Raw genomic sequence first — 19,266 nt, forward strand, 5'->3', positions numbered from 1 at the left:
TGAAAACGGTGTTCAGGATATGAAACATTTTTCGGAAAAAAATTAAAAAACACGAACATACAAAGATGCATATGGACAACTGCCTGAAATTTGCGTTGATGGGGAAGGCTAACATTGCTACTCAGTTGGATGATGGCCATCAACTTTGTATAAGAAGGCACAATGAGGAAGTGGACAAGAATCGATATATTCTTTCTAAACTGATTGACTGTGTAAAATTTTGTGGTGCCTTTGAATTGGCTTTGCGTGGCCACGACGAGACTGAAGCCTCTGAGAACCCAGGCATTTTTAGGGGCCTTGTTAACTTCGCCTCGTCATTGGACGCTGCTCTGAAGGAGCACTTGGAGGGAGCTACTGTGTTCAGAGGTACGTCCAAAACAATTCAGAATGAGCTGCTGGACTGTATGCTGACTGTTGTTAAGGAGTACATTCACGAGGAGGTGACTGCGGCTGATTATATTGCCATTCAAGCCGATGAAACATGGTCTGTCCAGTGCCAACTTGCCCTTGTACTTCGCTACATTGACCACTACAACGTCATTCAAGAGCGCTATTTTGAGTTCATACTGATTGAAAACGCGAATGCTGAAAACATTGCTCAAACACTTTTGGAAAGGATGAGTGCATTGATCCCACCCAAAGATAAGACAAAATGAATAGCTCAAGCTTATGATGGAGCGAGCGTTATGCGGGGTGCCACTGGAGGAGTTCAGCGTAAAGTGATGGATGTGTATGAAAACTCACACTACGTGCATTGTTATGCACATCAGCTCAATCTGGTAATGCAGCAAGCCACCTCAAAGATACCCAAGGTCTCCACATTTTTTTCGGAGCTAGGTGGATTTTGTGCATTTTTTCAAGGTCGCCCAAACGGACCAGTGTGCTTGATGATGTTGTTGGCAGCAGACTTCCGAGAGCGTGTGCAACAAGGTGGAACTTTCACAGTCGTTCAGTGAACACTGTATATGAGCACAGGGATGATCTTCTTAAGTGTTTTAAGACCATTCAGGACTCTGGGAACTTTGATGCTGTGACTGTGAGAGAAGCAGGAGGGTTTGTGAGGATGCTGGAGGATGGTACATTTTGCTTTTTTCTCCAACTATTTCACAAAATCATGTCACACGTCGACCTGCTCTTTCAGCAGCTTCAGAAACGAAACATTGACCCCATCTTCATCAAAGCTGCCATCTGTAACTTTGCCGACAGCATTAGAAACATCAGGTAAATGTGAAAAATCATAGAAATAACATGAATGCAGAATAATGTAGTATTAAGCAATTGTTTTATGTTTAAACAAGGTCTTCCATATTCACTGTGCAAGAGTAGATTCCAGCTGCCAAGCGACAGAGGACACTGGGGCCCGCAGAACAACATCAGATTGCTATTGAGGTACTTATTTCACTTTCATAGGCCTGCTCTCGTTCTCCAGTCTACAGTAGTGCTTCACAAACTGCTGCACGGTTACTGGTGCCACTCAAAGGTCCTCTGTTGTTCTATAGTTTTAATTTTGTGTTATGTTTGGAGCAGTTACTTATGTTTTGCCAAATCAAATTCACTTTATCTGTTAGGGACTTCATTTGCTGAGAAAGTGCCACTACAGATAAAAACATAGCACATGTACATTACAATAATTTTATTTTGGATTTCCTCTTAATCTCAATTCACCAATGATTTAGTTCTATTGTAGATCCTTGATTAGTTTTGTTTTAGACAATAGTATTTCATACCTGATTTTTGCATATCCACATTTACAACTATATTCAAATTATTGTGACATAATTTAACCCTTAAACAGGCAAGAGTAGAGTAAGAGTAAGAATTAGAGTAAGAGTAAGAATTTTTTAAAAATGTTAGGTATTTTAGATTTTATGAGTTGTGACTCCCAGATTACATTGCCTGTTTAGGGTATAAAAAAAGGACCAAATCTATAACTGTAACTGCCATTGCATGTTTAAAACAATTAAATCCTATACTTCAACTCATATAATGTTGACATATTATATATCATTGGAAAGCTTATAAACTCAAGATTTGGCCTGTAAAAACCATTTTGAAATCGGACCTTGCGTTACCATAAAAATGGTTAAAAAAAATATTTGGTAAAATGGTAAAAAAAGATTGGCTTTAGGTCATGTGACCAGCATACTCAAGACAGACAGGCTGTATCAGTTTAACCTGTAAATTTTATAATTAGTAAAAAAAAAAAAAAAAAAAAAAAGTTCATAATTTATGTTAGCAGTGTTAGTATTATTTTTTCTAAAGAAAAATAAGTTATCTCAAAATCTGAATGTCCTGCACCACTGGCAGCCATGTTGGATTTAGGTCAGGCTGACTAATTAATCACAATTATGTTAATTAATAATTAATAATAATTAATATGTTATTTATTTTCTGTTTTACAGGTGTGTGATACCATCTGGGCTCAGACAAAGGAGCGCTTTGCGTTCACTGGGCACCTTGTGAGTTCAACACTGCTGCATCGATGGAGAGCTGTTCTCACAGCATGCTAAAACCAGGGGCGGACTTTACCATTAGGCAAAGGTCGGCAATTGCCTTGGGCCCCAAGCTACCTAGGGGCCCCCAAAATGCCCCATTAATTTATACTTAAGTTTTTTTTTTTTTTTTTTTTTTTTTTTAATTTTCGCAAATTATATATTTCTAAATCTCCATTTGCGAAAAATGGCATCAAATCATTAGTCGCAGAAAGGAGGGGGCCCCCCACCTCACTACATTGGACTATTCCATTATCTCACGCATCTGCGAAAGTGACAAGGCTGTATTGCGACAAAAACTGACAGAGAAAAAGAAGTGATTGACAGAGTGTACAGAGTAGTAGAGTAAAAATGAAGCGAAGCTACACAAGCGGTGCTGAAAAAAGGAGGAAAAATTGCAGAACAAGGTAACAAACTTTTTTGTGATGCCCGCTGACAATGACAACAACGATACAGGAAATACACAAACAGAGCAAGATGAGTCTAAACGTGAAAATGAAAAGTTTCGAAGTTACCCAAGCGTCTCAAATAAAAGAAAAAAAGACTCAGATACTGTAAGTAGGCTATTTGGGAAAGCTGCCAAAGATGACAAACTTTTTTATGGCTAGGAACAACAAACGTCCAACGCACAGAAAGATCGTGAAGCAAAGAGGACATGGAGACCGACAGACAAAACAGAGCAGTTTAAATTACTTATGATATGAAAAATCTCAGGTCTCAGATTCTGTCAATTCTATTACGAAATAATAAATACCGTTTGGAGCTTGTAATGTGACGTGACCGATCCCTAGAGGCACGTGAACTGATCATCTTCGGTAATAACTTACCAAAATGTATTCCTTATTCATAGTATCGACCAATCAGTGTTTTTCAACCGCGGAAAGAGGTAAAACAGCTGGAGAACAATCGTCACATAACATTTAGCCTAACGTTCCTCAGGAAAGCCATTTAGTTACCATAATATAGGCTATAGCATGTTAGTTGACTAGAAAAATAAGATATAAAGAGTATTTAGCTAAATAGGGCCTATGTGTAGGCCTACTATATTATTTATTTAATATATTGTTTACTTATAATTTAATTATAATAAAAAAGCATTGTTTAATTTTAGTTATTTTTAACCTTAAATAATACCAGCTGATATGGCTCTCTGTATGTTCACAGCATTATGTGAGTTTTTTTTTTCTTGAGAAAAATTAACGCCTATCTTGTGTACCTAATATGTATCCAAATGAGTCAATATTGAATCAAATCGCAAGAATTGAATCGAAATGGTGAAATTTGTCAAGCAAAAAAAAAAAAAAAACAGAGCTTACCAGAAATTGTACCATGTAAACATTGTAACGTTTCTGTTTAGGAGTGAATACGTGTATGCAAGGTTTAAAGGGGACGTTTTATTTCTCCTCTCCAACCTTTACCTCCCTATTCACCATTCAGTCTGTAAAAAAAGATTTCGCTCTCTTTTAAAGGTGCAGTGTGTGATTTTTAGACGTCACAATAAGTCGATCTTCATAGAAGGGGGTTCCTGCGGTTATGTAGATATAAATGACTCATTCTAAGGTAATAAGAACATATTGGTTCATTAAGTAAGGTCTTTATACACCACTGAAAACATAGTTATGGATCTTATATTGCATTTCTGTCAATAGATCCTCAGAAATATGACACATTGCACCTTTAAAGATCGGATGGGGGGCCCATACATACCTTCGCCTTGGGCCCCCAATTTGCTAAATCCGCCACTGGCTAAAACCTTTCCAAGTGCTGCATTGAATGCCACCGTGGAGGCCTATCCGATGCTGAACAAGACTAGACTGAAGACAGAACTATCCTTGGTCTATGAAAACCCGGAGTTTGAAAAGTGTAGTGGTGCAGTGCCTCTGTATCAGTTTTTTTATGGAGAACAACCTTCAGTGCACATTTTCAGAAACTGTTAATCTTCTGAAAATCCTTATCACTACTCCAATGACATCAGCAGAATCTGAAAGATGCTTCTCCACTCTAAAAAGAATCAAAACGTTCCTAAGGAGCACAATTTCTCAAGACAGACTGAATGCCCTTGCCATGCTTTCTATGGAGAAAAAGATTGTGAAAGACATGCCCAACTTCAACAACAAAGTTATTGATAGGTTTGCAACCCAGAAAGAAAGGAGAGCCCGATTTCTTTACAAGTGACAGTGCATAATCATCTGAGCTGCTTCTCTCCATCAGGCACTCAGCATCTCCTCTGCTCCTCCTAGCACAACAGCATCTCCACTACTCCTCCAAGTACTCAGCATCTCCTCTGCTCTTCCAAGCACAACAGCATCTCCACTAATCCTCAAAGCACAACAGCATCTCCTCTGCTCCTCCAAGCACAACAGCATCTCCACTACTCCTCCAAGCACTCAGCATCTCCTCTGCTCCTCCAAGAACAACAGCATCTCCAATGCTCCTCCAAGCACTCAGCATCTCCTCTGCTCCTCCAAGCACAACAGCATCTCCACTGCTCCTCCTAGCACTCAGCATCTCCTCTGCTCCCCCAAGCACTCAGCATCTCCTCTGCTCCTCCTAGCACAACAGCATCTCCACTGCTCCTCCAAGCACAACAGCATCTCCACTACTCCTCCAAGCACTCAGCATCTCCTCTGCTCCTCCTAGCACAACAGCATCTCCACTGCTCCTCCAAGCACAACAGCATCTCCACTACTCCTACAAGCACTCAGCATCTCATCTGCTCCTCCAAGCACAACAGCATCTCCTCTACTCCTCCAAGCACTCAGCATCTCCTCTGCTCCTCCAAGCACAACGGCATCTCCTCTGCTCCTCCAAGCACAACAGCATCTCCACTACTCCTCCAAGCACTCAGCATCTCCTCTGCTCCTCCTAGCACTCAGCATCTCCTCTGCACCCTCAAGCACTCAGCATCTCCTCTGCTCCTCCTAGCACAACAGCATCTCCACTGCTCCTCCAATCACTCAGCATATCCACTACTCCTCCAAGCACTCAGCATCTCCTCTGCTCCTCCAAGCACAACAGCATCTCCTCTGCTCCTCCAAGCACAACAGCATCTCCACTACTCCTCCAAGCACTCAGCATCTACTCTGCTACTCCAAGCACTCAGCATCTCCTCTGCTCCTCCAAGCACAACAGCATCTCCTCTGCTCCTCCAAGCACAACAGCATCTCCACTACTCCTCCAAGCACTCAGCATCTACTCTGCTACTCCAAGCACTCAGCATCTCCACTACTCCTCCAAGCACAACAGCATCTCCACTACTCCTCCAAGCACTCAGCATCTCATCTGCTCCTCCAAGCACTCAGCATCTCCACTACTCCTCAAAGCACAACAGCATCTCCTCTGCTCCTCCAAGCACAACAGCATCTCCACTACTCCTCCAAGCACTCAGCATCTCCTCTGCTCCTCCAACCACAACAGCATCTCCACTGCTCCTCCAAGCACTCAGCATCTCCTCTGCTCCTCCAAGCACAACAGCATCTCCTCTGCTCCTCCTAGCACTCAGCATCTCCTCTGCTCCTCCAAGCACTCAGCATCCCCTCTGCTCCTCCTAGCACAACAGCATCTCCACTGCTCCTCCAAGCACTCAGCATATCCACTACTCCTCCAAGCACTCAGCATCTCCTCTGCTCCTCCAAGCACAACAGCATCTCCACTACTTCTCCAAGCACTCAGCATCTCCTCTGCTCCTCCAAGCACAACAGCATCCCCTCTGCTCCTCCTAGCACAACAGCATCTCCACTGCTCCTCCAAGCACTCAGCATATCCACTACTCCTCCAAGCACTCAGCATCTCCTCTGCTCCTCCAAGCACAACAGCATCTCCACTACTTCTCCAAGCACTCAGCATCTCCTCTGCTCCTCCAAGCACAACAGCATCTCCTCTGCTCCTCCAAGCACAACAGCATCTAGACTACTCCTCCAAGCACTCAGCATCTCCTCTGCTCCTCCAAGAACAACAGCATCTCCACTGCTCCTCCAAGCACTCAGCATCTCCTCTGCTCCTCCTAGCACAACAGCATCTCCACTGCTCCTCCAAGCACTCAGCATATCCACTACTCCTCCAAACGCTCAGCATCTCCTCTGCTCCTCCAAGCACAAAAGCATCCCCTCTGCTCCTCCAAGCACAACAGCATCTCCACTACTCCTACAAGCACTCAGCATCTCCTCTGCTCCTCCTAGCACTCAGCATCTCCTCTGCTCCTCCAAGCACAACAGCATCTCCTCTGCTCCTCCTAGCACTCAGCATCTCCTCTGCTCCCCCAACCACTCAGCATCTCCTCTGCTCCTCCTAGCACAACAGCATCTCCACTGCTCCTCCAAGCACACAGCATATCCACTACTCCTCCAAGCACTCAGCATCTCCTCTGCTCCTCCAAGCACAACAGCATCTCCACTACTCCTCCAAGCACTCAGCATCTCCTCTGCTCCTCCAAGCACAACAGCATCCCCTCTGCTCCTCCAAGCACAACAGCATCTCCACTACTCCTACAAGCACTCAGCATCTCCTCTGCTCCTCCTAGCACTCAGCATCTCCTCTGCTCCTCCAAGCACAACAGCATCTCCTCTGCTCCTCCTAGCACTCAGCATCTCCTCTGCTCCCCCAACCACTCAGCATCTCCTCTGCTCCTCCTAGCACAACAGCATCTCCACTGCTCCTCCAAGCACACAGCATATCCACTACTCCTCCAAGCACTCAGCATCTCCACTACTCCTCCAAGCACAACAGCATCTCCACTACTCCTCCAAGCACAACAGCATCTCATCTGCTCCTCCAAGCACAACCGCATCTCCACTACTCCTCAAAGCACTCAGCATCTCCTCTGCTCCTCCAAGAACAACAGCATCCCCTCTGCTCCTCCAAGCACAACAGCATCTCCACTACTCCTACAAGCACTCAGCATCTCCTCTGCTCCTCCTAGCACTCAGCATCTCCTCTGCTCCTCCAAGCACAACAGCATCTCCTCTGCTCCTCCTAGCACTCAGCATCTCCTCTGCTCCCCCAACCACTCAGCATCTCCTCTGCTCCTCCTAGCACAACAGCATCTCCACTGCTCCTCCAAGCACTCAGCATCTCCTCTGCTCCTTCAAGCACTCAGCATCTCCACTACTCCTCCAAGCACAACAGCATCTCCACTACTCCTCCAAGCACAACAGCATCTCATCTGCTCCTCCAAGCACAACCGCATCTCCACTACTCCTCAAAGCACTCAGCATCTCCTCTGCTCCTCCAAAAACAACAGCATCTCCACTGCTCCTCCAAGCACTCAGCATCTCCTCTGCTCCTCCTAGCACAACAGCATCTCCACTGCTCCTCCAAGCACTCAGAATATACACTACTCCTCCAAACACTCAGCATCTCCTCTGCTCCTCCAAGCACAACAGCATCCCCTCTGCTCCTCCAAGCACAACAGCATCTCCACTACTCCTACAAGCACTCAGCATCTCCTCTGCTCCTCCTAGTACTCAGCATCTCCTCTGCTCCTCCAAGCACTCAGCATCTCCTCTGCTCCTCCTAGCACAACAGCATCTCCACTGCTCCTCCAAGTACTCAGCATCTCCTCTGCTCTTCCAAGCACAACAGCATCTCCACTACTCCTCAAAGCACAACAGCTGAAGGTTGTTCTCCATAAAAAAACTGATACAGAGGCACTGCACCACTACACTTTTCAAACTCCGGGTTTTCATAGACCAAGGATAGTTCTGTCTTCAGTCTAGTCTTGTTCAGCATCGGATAGACCTCCACGGTGGCATTCAATGCAGCACTTGGAAAGGTTTTAGCATGCTGTGAGAACAGCTCTCCATCGATGCAGCAGTGTTGAACTCACAAGGTGCCCAGTGAACGCAAAGCGCTCCTTTGTCTGAGCCCAGATGGTATCACACACCTGTAAAACATAGAAAATAAATAACATATTAATTATTATTAATTATTAATTAACATAATTGTGATTAATTAGTCAGCCTGACCTAAATCCAACATGGCTGCCAGTGGTGCAGGACATTCAGATTTTGAGATAACTTCTTTTTCTTTAGAAAAAATAATACTAACACTGCTAACATAAATTATGAACTTTTTTTTTTTTTTTTTCAGCATTCAGCATATTTTTTTCAGCACTCAGCATATCCACTACTCCTCCAAGCACTCAGCATCTCCTCTGCTCCTCCTAGCACAACAGCATCTCCTCTGCTCCTCCAAGCACAACAGCATCTCCACTACTCCTCCAAGCACTCAGCATCTCATCTGCTCCTCCAAGCACAACAGCATCTCCTCTACTCCTCCAAGCACTCAGCATCTCCTCTGCTCCTCCAAGCACAACAGCATCTCCTCTGCTCCTCCAAGCACAACAGCATCTCCACTACTCCTCCAAGCACTCAGCATCTCCTCTGCTCCTCCTAGCACTCAGCATCTCCTCTGCACCCTCAAGCACTCAGCATCTCCTCTGCTCCTCCTAGCACAACAGCATCTCCACTGCTCCTCCAATCACTCAGCATATCCACGACTCCTCCAAGCACTCAGCATCTCCTCTGCTCCTCCAAGCACTCAGCATCTCCTCTGCTCCTCCAAGCACAACAGCATGTCCTCTGCTCCTCCAAGCACAACAGCATCTCCACTACTCCTCCAAGCACTCAGCATCTACTCTGCTCCTCCAAGCACTCAGCATCTCCACTACTCCTCCAAGCACAACAGCATCTCCACTGCTCCTCCAAGCACTCAGCATCTCATCTGCTCCTCCAAGCACTCAGCATCTCCACTACTCCTCAAAGCACAACAGCATCTCCTCTGCTCCTCCAAGCACAACAGCATCTCCACTACTCCTCCAAGCACTCAGATTCTCCTCTGCTCCTCCAACCACAACAGCATCTCCACTGCTCCTCCAAGCACTCAGCATCTCCTCTGCTCCTCCAAGCACAACAGCATCTCCTCTGCTCCTCCTAGCACTCAGCATCTCCTCTGCTCCCCCAAGCACTCAGCATCCCCTCTGCTCCTCCTAGCACAACAGCATCTCCACTGCTCCTCCAAGCACTCAGCATATCCACTACTCCTCCAAGCACTCAGCATCTCCTCTGCTCCTCCAAGCACTACGGCATCTCCACTACTTCTCCAAGCACTCAGCATCTCCTCTGCCCCTCCAAGCACAACAGCATCTCCTCTGCTCCTCCAAGCACAACAGCATCTCCACTACTCCTCCAAGCACTCAGCATCTCTTGTGCTCCCCCTAACACTCAGCATCTCCTCTGCTCCTCCAAGCACTCAGCATCTCCTCTGCTCCTCCAAGCACTCAGCATCTCCTCTGCTCATCCAAGCACAACAGCATCTCCACTACTCCTCCAAGCACTCAGCATCTACTCTGCTCTTCCAAGCACAACAGCATCTCCACTACTCATCCAAGCACTCAGCATCTCCTCTGCTCCTCCAAGCACTCAGCATCTCCACTACTCCTCCAAGCACAACAGCATCTCCACTACTCCTCCAAGCACAACAGCATCTCCTCTGCTCCTCCAAGCACAACAGCATCTCCACTAATCCTCCAAGCACTCAGCATCTACTCTGCTCCTCCAAGCACTCAGCATCTCCTCTGCTCCTCCAAGCACAACAGCATCTCCTCTGCTCCTCCTAGCACTCAGCATCTCCTCTGCTCCCCCAACCACTCAGCATCTCCTCTGCTCCTCCTAGCACAACAGCATCTCCACTGCTCCTCCAAGCACTCAGCATATCCACTACTCCTCCAAGCACTCAGCATCTCCTCTGCTCCTCCAAGCACAACAGCATCTCCACTACTCCTCCAAGCACTCAGCATCTCCTCTGCTCCTCCAAGCACAACAGCATCTCCTCTGCTCCTCCAAGCACAACAGCATCTCCACTACTCCTCCAAGCACTCAGCATCTCCTCTGCTCCTCCTAGCACTCAGCATCTCCTCAGCTCCTCCAAGCACTCAGCATCTCCTCTGCTCTTCCAAGCACAACAGCATCTCCACTACTCCTCCAAGCACTCAGCATCTCCTCTGCTCATCCAAGCACAACAGCATCTCCACTACTCCTCCAAGCACTCAGCATCTACTCTGCTCTTCCAAGCACAACAGCATCTCCACTACTCATCCAAGCACTCAGCATCTCCTCTGCTCCTCCAAGCACTCAGCATCTCCACTACTCCTCCAAGCACAACAGCATCTCCACTACTCCTCCAAGCACAACAGCATCTCCTCTGCTCCTCCAAGCACAACAGCATCTCCACTAATCCTCCAAGCACTCAGCATCTACTCTGCTCCTCCAAGCACTCAGCATCTCCTCTGCTCCTCCAAGCACAACAGCATCTCCTCTGCTCCTCCTAGCACTCAGCATCTCCTCTGCTCCCCCAACCACTCAGCATCTCCACTGCTCCTCCTAGCACAACAGCATCTCCACTGCTCCTCCAAGCACTCAGCATATCCACTACTCCTCCAAGCACTCAGCATCTCCTCTGCTCCTCCAAGCACAACAGCATCTCCACTACTCCTCCAAGCACTCAGCATCTCCTCTGCTCCTCCAAGCACAACAGCATCTCCTCTGCTCCTCCAAGCACAACAGCATCTCCACTACTCCTCCAAGCACTCAGCATCTCCTCTGCTCCTCCTAGCACTCAGCATCTCCTCAGCTCCTCCAAGCACTCAGCATCTCCTCTGCTCCTCCAAGCACTCAGCATCTCCTCTGCTCCTCCAAGCACAACAGCATCTCCACTACTCCTCCAAGCACTCAGCATCTCCTCTGCTCTTCCAAGCACAACAGCATCTCCACTACTCCTCCAAGCACTCAGCATCTCCTCTGCTCCTTCAAGCACTCAGCATCTCCACTACTCCTCCAAGCACAACAGCATCTCCACTACTCCTCCAAGCACTCAGCATCTCATCTGCTCCTCCAAGCACAACCGCATCTCCACTACTCCTCAAAGCACAACAGCATCTCCTCTGCTCCTCCAAGCACAACAGCATCTCCACTACTCCTCCAAGCACTCAGCATCTCCTCTGCTCCTCCAAGAACAACAGCATCTCCACTGCTCCTCCAAGCACTCAGCATCTCCTCTGCTCCTCCAAGAACAACAGCATCTCCACTGCTCCTCCAAGCACTCAGCATATCCACTACTCCTCCAAACACTCAGCATCTCCTCTGCTCCTCCAAGCACAACAGCATCCCCTCTGCTCCTCCAAGCACAACAGCATCTCTACTACTCCTACAAGCACTCAGCATCTCCTCTGCTCCTCCAAGCACAACAGCATCTCCACTACTCCTCCAAGCACTCATCATCTCCTCTGCTCCTCCAAGCACAACAGCATCTCCTCTGCTCCTCCAAGCACAACAGCATCTCCACTACTCCTCCAAGCACTCAGCATCTCCTCTGCTCCTCCTAGCACTCAGCATCTCCTCTGCACCCTCAAGCACTCAGCATCTCCTCTGCTCCTCCAAGCACAACAGCATCTCCACTGCTCCTCCAAGCACTCTGCATCTCCTCTGCTCCTCCAAGCACAAAAGAATCTCCACTACTCCTCCAAGCACTCAGCATCTCATCTGCTCCTCCAAGCACAACCACATCTCCACTACTCCTCCAAGCACTCAGCATCTCCTCTGCTCCTACAAGCACAACAGCATCTCCACTGCTCCTCTAAACACTCAGCATCTCCTCTGCTCCTCCAAGCACAACAGCATCTCCTCTGCTCCTCCTAGCACTCAGCATCTCCTCTGCTCCCCCAAGCACTCAGCATCTCCTCTGCTCCTCCTAGCACAACAGCATCTCCACTACTCCTCCAAGCACTCAGCATATCCACTACTCCTCCAAGCACTCAGCATCTCCTCTGCTCCTCCTAGCACAACAGCATCTCCACTGCTCCTCCAAGCACTCAGCATATCCACTACTCCTCCAAGCACTCAGCATCTCCTCTGCTCCTCCAAGAACAACAGCATTTACTCTGCTCCTCCAAGCACAACAGCATCTCCACTGCTCCCCCAAGCACAACAGCATCTCAACTACTCCTACAAGCACTCAGCATCTCCTCTGCTCCTCCAAGCACAACAGCATCTCCACTACTCCTCCAAGCACTCAGCATCTCCTCTGCTCCTCCAAGCACAACAGCATCTCCACTACTCCTCCAAGCACTCAGCATCTCCTCTGCTCCTCCTAGCACTCAGCATCTCCTCTGCTCCTCCAAGCACAACAGCATCTCCACTGCTCCTCCAATCACTCAGCATCTCCTCTTCTCCTCCAAGCACTCAGCATCTCCTCTGCTCCTCCAAGCACAACAGCATCTCCTCTGCTCCTCCAAGCACAACAGCATCTCCACTGCTCCTCCAAGCACTCAGCATCTCCTCTGCTCCTCCAAGCACAACAATATCTCCACTACTCCTCCAAGCACAACAGCATCTCCTCTGCTCCTCCAAGCACTCAGCATCTCCTCTTCTCCTCCAAGCACAACAGCATCTCCTCTGCTCCTCCAAGCACAACAGCATCTCCACTACTCCTCCAAGCACAACAGCATCTCCTCCAAGCACAACAGCATCTCCACTACTCCTCCAAGCACTCAGCATCTCCTCTGCTTCTCCAAGCACAACAGCATCTCCACTACTCCTCCAAGCTCTCAGCATCTCATCTGCTCCTCCAAGCACAACCGCATCTCCACTACTCCTCCAAGCACAACAGCATCTCCACTACTCCTCCAAGCACTCAGCATCTCCTCTGCTCCTCCAAGCACTCAGCATCTCCTCTGCTCCTCCTAGCACTCAGCATCTCCTCTGCTCCTCCAAGCACAACAGCATCTCCTCTGCTCCTCCTAGCACTCAGCATCTCCTCTGCTCCCCCAAGCACTCAGCATCTCCTCTGCTCCTCCTAGCACAACAGCATCTCCACTGCTCCTCCAAGCACTCAGCATATCCACTACTCCTCCAAGCACTCAGCATCTCCTCTGCTCCTCCAAGCACAACAGCATCTCCACTGCTCCTCCAAGCACAACAGCATCTCCACTGCTCCTCCAAGCACAACAGCATCTCCACTGCTCCTCCAAGCACAACAGCATCTCCACTGCTCCTCCAAGCACAACAGCATCTCCTCTGCTCCTCCTAGCACTCAGCATCTCCTCTGCTCCTCCAAGCACTCAGCATCTCCTCTGCTCCTCCAAGCACAACAGCATCTCCACTAATCCTCCAAGCACTCAGCATCTACTCTGCTCCTCCAAGCACTCAGCATCTACTCTGCTCCTCCAAGCACTCAGCATCTCCACTACTCCTCCAAGCACAACAGCATCTCCACTACTCCTCCAAGCACTCAGCATCTCATCTGCTCCTCCAAGCACAACCGCATCTCCACTACTCCTCAAAGCACAACAGCATCTCCTCTGTTCCTCCAAGCACAACAGCATCTCCACTACTCCTCCAAGCACTCAGCATCTCCTCTGCTCCTCCAAGCACAACAGCATCTCCTCTGCTCCTCCTAGCACTCAGCATCTCCTCTGCTCCCCCAAGCACTCAGCATCTCCTCTGCTCCTCCTAGCACAACAGCATCTCCACTGCTCCTCCAAGCACTCAGCATATCCACTACTCCTCCAAGCACTCAGCATCTCCTCTGCTCCTCCTAGCACAACAGCATCTCCACTGCTCCTCCAAGCACTCAGCATATCCACTACTCCTCCAAGCACTCAGCATCTCCTCTGCTCCTCCAAGCACAACAGCATCTCCTCTGCTCCTCCAAGCACAACAGCATCTCCACTACTCCTACAAGCACTCAGCATCTCCTCTGCTCCTCCAAGCACAACAGCATCTCCACTACTCCTCCAAGCACTCAGCATCTCCTCTGCTCCTCCAAGCACAACAGCATCTCCACTACTCCTCCAAGCACTCAGCATCTCCTCTGCTCCTCCTAGCACTCAGCATCTCCTCTGCTCCTCCAAGCACAACAGCATCTCCACTGCTCCTCCAATCACTCAACATCTCCTCTTCTCCTCCAAGCACTCAGCATCTCCTCTGCTCCTCCAAGCACAACAGCATCTCCTCTGCTCCTCCAAGCACAACAGCATCTCCACTGCTCCTCCAAGCACTCAGCATCTCCTCTGCTCCTCCAAGCACAACAGCATCTCCTCTGCTCCTCCAAGCACAACAGCATCTCCACTACTCCTCCAAGCACAACAGCATCTCCTCCAAGCACTCAGCATCTCCACTACTCCTCCAAGCACTCAGCATATCCACTACTCCTCCAAGCACTCAGCATCTCCTCTGCTCCTCCAAGCACAACATCATCTCCACTACTCCTCCAAGCACTCAGCATCTCCTCTGCTCCTCCTAGCACAACAGCATCTCCACTCCTCCTCCAAGCACTCAGCATCTCATCTGCTCCTCCAAGCACAACCGCATCTCCACTACTCCTCCAAGCACAACAGCATCTCCTCTGCTCCTCCGAGCACAACAGCATCTCCACTACTCCTCCAAGCACTCAGCATCTCATCTGCTCCTCCAAGCACAACCGCATCTCCACTACTCCTCAAAGCACAACAGCATCTCCTCTGCTCCTCCAAGCACTCAGCATCTCCACTACTACTCCAAGCACAACAGCATCTCCTCTGCTCCTCCGAGCACAACAGCATCTCCACTACTCCTCCAAGCACTCAGCATCTCCTCTGCTCCTCCAAGCACAACAGCATCTCCACTACTCCTCCAAGCACTCAGCATCTCCTCTGCTCCTCCAAGCACAACAGCATCTCCACTACTCCTCCAAGCACTCAGCATCTCCACTACTCCTCCAATCACTCAGCATCTCCACTACTCCTCCAAGCACTCAGCATCTCCTCTGCTCCTCCAAGCACTCAGCATCTCCTCTGCTCCTCCAAGCACGCAGCATCTCCTCTGCTCCTCCAAGCACTCAGCATTGTGTCTCTGGAGGAGCAGAGGAGATGCTGTTGTGTCTCTGGAGGAGCAGAGATGCTGAGTGCTTGGAGGATTTAGATTTTTTTTTTTTTTTTTTTGTCTGCCTTACAGGTGGTTTGCTGTAGCATAAGATTCATGATTGTCGCATGTGAACACTGAAGACCATGTATAGCATTTTTTATTGACTTGCTCACCATTCCAATTAATGTACAGTCTTCTTCATCTAGTAGTTACTCCATGTAATAACAGCGACTATTTAACTCTTTGTGTTCATTGAATATTGACTCTGTGCACTCACTGTAATTCATGAAAATTACAGCAATTAGAAGTTCACCTTGTATGACTTGGTTTCCAATGAATCTCAAATTGGCACATCTTTCTGTCTTTGAAAGAACAATATTTGAAATCTACAAGGAATTCTACAATTCTAAATTCATACTTTAATAATTACATTAGATGCTATTTGTTTTTGAGCCGTTACTTTGGTGTTAATGTAATAAACAATCAGCAGCAACTGTTTAATTTTTAAAATAAAAATTTTAAAACCACATTGTACCTCAGCCCCCCCTAATTTTTCCATCACCAGCCGCCACTGCTTAATTGGTTCATGATTAGTTCATATCTTCGCTAATCATGAGTTCATGTTGAAATAACTATTGATTCTGGTATAAGGATATGATTATTCATGTACTGTTATTGTAAAGGGTTACCTAAGATATGAGTTTATCCTATTACAGTATTGCTTTGGTTAGAAAACACATGCTAAAATCATAAATATGATCATGTTTTATTAGTGTAATGATTGTTGTCAGAGTGACTTACTGAATTGATCTGGATTCTTTAACCACAGGCATCAGCTTCTGAAGAGCTTCACCTGCTGTATTTTGGGCTCCAATAAACTGTTTTAGATCAAAAACATCCATCTTCTGCTCTGATGTCAGCAACACATAAGCCAGAGCTGACCACTGTGAAGAGGAGAGTTTGGTTCTTCCTATTTCTCCAGATGTCAGATAACGTTGAATCTCCTGCATCAGAGAATCATCACCCAGTTCATTCAGACAGTGGAACAGATTGATGGATCTCTCTGGAGAGTGATTCTTCCTGATCTTCTGTTTGATCTTCTGAACTGTTTTCTCTTTGTTGTAGGAGCATCTTCCAGTCTGTGTCAGTAGTTCTCGTAAGAGAGTCTGATTGGACTCCAATGAGAGACCCAGAAGGAAACGCAGGAAAAGGTCCAGGTGTCCATTCTTACTCTGTAAAGCCTCATCCACAGCTCTCTGATGCAGCTTAGATAATGAATATTTCTTCTGGTTTAAGATTTTAGAAAATAAACCTTGTTTGGGTTTGTCAAACACATTTCTGTTCTCATTTGTAAAGTGAATGTGTGCATATAGAGCTGCTAGATGTTCCTGGATGCTCAGATGAATAAAGCAGAAGACTTTCCCCTGATACAATCCCAACTCCTCTCTGAAGATCTGAGTGCACAATCCTGAGTACACTGATGCTTCTGTCACATCAATGCCACACTCTCTCAGGTCTTCCTCATAGAAGATCAGGTTGCCTTTCACAAGCTGCTGGAAAGCCAGTTTCCCCAGTTTGAGAATCATGTCTTCATCTTTCACTCTCTTCTCATAGTCCTTCTCATGTTTGATGTTGGTCTGAATGATTAGGAAGTGTGTGTACATTTGTGCGAGAGTCTTGGGAATCTCTCCTCTCTCTGCTTCACTCAACATCTCCTCTAGAACAGTGGCTGAGATCCAGCAGAACACTGGGATGTGGCACATGATGTGGAGGCTCCTCGAGGACTTCAGGTGTGTGATGATTGTATCAGCCAGACTCTGATCACTGATTCTCTTCCTGAAGTATTCCTCCTTCTGTGTGTCACTGAAGCCTCGTACCTCTGTCACTCGATGGACACACTCAGAGGGGACGAGATCCGCTGCTGCTGGTCTGGAGGTGATCCAGATGAGAGCAGAGGGAAGCAGATTCCCCTCAATGAGGTTCATCAGCAGCTCGTCCACTGAGGCTGATTCAGATATATTACACAGTTTCACTTCGCTCTTAAAGTTTAGAGACAGACGACACTCATCCAGACCATCAAAGATGAGCAACACTTTATATTCACCACTGGATATTTCTTTTTTTTTTGTTTCAGGGAAAAATACATTAAGAAGATCTGAAAGACTGAGTGTTTTGTCCTTAATCAAGTTGAGCTCTCTGAAAGGAAGTGGAAATATGAGCTGGACGTCCTGATTCTCTTTCCCTTCAGCCCAGTCCACAATGAACTTCTGCACAGAGACTGTTTTCCCAATGCCAGCGACTCCCTTTGTCAGCACAGTTCGGATGGGTTTGTCTTGTCCAGGTAAAGGTCTAAAGATATCATTGCATTTGATCGGTGTGTCCTCTGTTGCTGCTCTCCTGGATTGTGTCTCAATCTGTCTCACCTCATGCTCGTTATTGATCTGTCCACTTTCACTCTCTGTGATGTAGAGCTCTGTGTAGATCTCATTCAGGAGTGTTGGGTTTCCCTGCTTTGCTGTTCCTTCATACAGACACTGAAACTTCTTCAGCAGATCTGATTTGAATCTGCTTTGGACCAGTGAAAGATTGACAGATTAAAATAACAACACTCTCTAATTAAATAATTAGACAATATCACACAAGCAACAGTGCTGTTGGTCTATATATCAGTAAAACTGTTCTTTGGCAGTTTGCCCAAGCCTCTAGGAATTGGATATTGATATAGATTTCATTATTTGATTCTGTTCTCAATTCAAATAAATCTGGAAATATTTAAGATACATGTAAAATTTGTAGGGAAAAACCTCTCAACTAATGCAGTAAACTATACAGTGGACCTGCTTCCCTTGGATCATTTGTCAGGACTCTGGGTTGATCATCAGCCTTTCTGTTGTGTTTGTTTTGTGTCTTGGTTGTCAGATTCTGTCATTCTGCCATCACAGCTGCACCACATTCTAATCAGTGCTCGCTCTCCTTACACACACACACACGCACGCACGCACGCGCACGCACGCACGCACGCACGCACGCACGCACACACACACACACACACACACACACACACCTGTCTCCTATTTTGCATTGATTTTCTCCACTACTTCTGCTTCTCTCTTTCTTTGCCTCACTGTCAGTGTGTCTTGGTTTAACCAGTCTTGTTTGAGTCATGCTTAGCTTACATGCCTTGTCTGTTTATGTAATCTTGTTTTTTTCCCTCTGATTTGCCTAGTCCCTGTACTCAATCCTGTTACGGCTTGCTCACCTGGTTTCGATCTTCGTCTCTTGTTTTGGACTATTGCCTTGGCTCTACCCCGGGGGCTGTGGATCAGCCTCTGGTTTTGACCCCTGCCTGCCCCTTGGATTTTACCTCTGTCCCGCCCTTCGCTTGGTGGCTCGGCTGCTTTGTTTGTTTTCTTTGCTTTTTGGACAATAAATTGAGTGATCTGCTAATCTGCTCTTAGGTCCCTTTTTATCCCAGCACCTGTGACAGTGTTACTATAATTGTAGCTGTCGTCAAAGGCAACTCATATATTTCACTTAAATATGGTTCACAGTTAAAATATATATATATAAATATATAAGGTTAAAAATCATATGATTTAAATAAAGATGTCTCATGGCCAATAAATAATAATTTCATGTTTATTTCTTTTTGTTTAAAAACTTTGTGTAAAAAGGAGGGAACTTATTTTTTGTTCCGTGTGGTAATATAGTTTGTTGCTATGGGGACGCTGCATGGGTGCACTCGCTAAGAGCAGAGAGAGAGAAATGTGCTTCAGTTTGCGAGCCTGCGGTCTAAAAGCCCCAAGAAGATTTAAAAGTTTCCATATAAGTTGTGTATGTGAAGTTTGAAGATGTATTCCTCATCTAAGTTTACCCTC

General features: G+C 47.0%; 1 protein-coding gene across 1 annotated transcript in view; it reads right to left on the reverse strand.

Annotated features, from left to right (window-relative positions):
* Window positions 1-18,553, reverse strand: part of LOC308696837 (uncharacterized protein) — a gene marked incomplete at both ends in the record, with an annotated part of 57,032 nt that extends 38,479 nt beyond the window's left edge. The window contains 2 exons of the mRNA XM_081375741.1: window positions 16,190-17,956; window positions 18,453-18,553. Of these exons, the coding sequence (XP_081231867.1) occupies window positions 16,190-17,956; window positions 18,453-18,553 (1,868 nt within the window). The remainder of the gene's footprint in view (window positions 1-16,189; window positions 17,957-18,452) is intronic.
* Window positions 18,554-19,266: the final 713 nt, after the last annotated feature.

The sequence above is a fragment of the Scardinius erythrophthalmus genome (assembly GCF_964197995.2).
Source record: "Scardinius erythrophthalmus genome assembly, chromosome: 10".
Taxonomy (NCBI): domain Eukaryota; kingdom Metazoa; phylum Chordata; class Actinopteri; order Cypriniformes; family Leuciscidae; genus Scardinius; species Scardinius erythrophthalmus.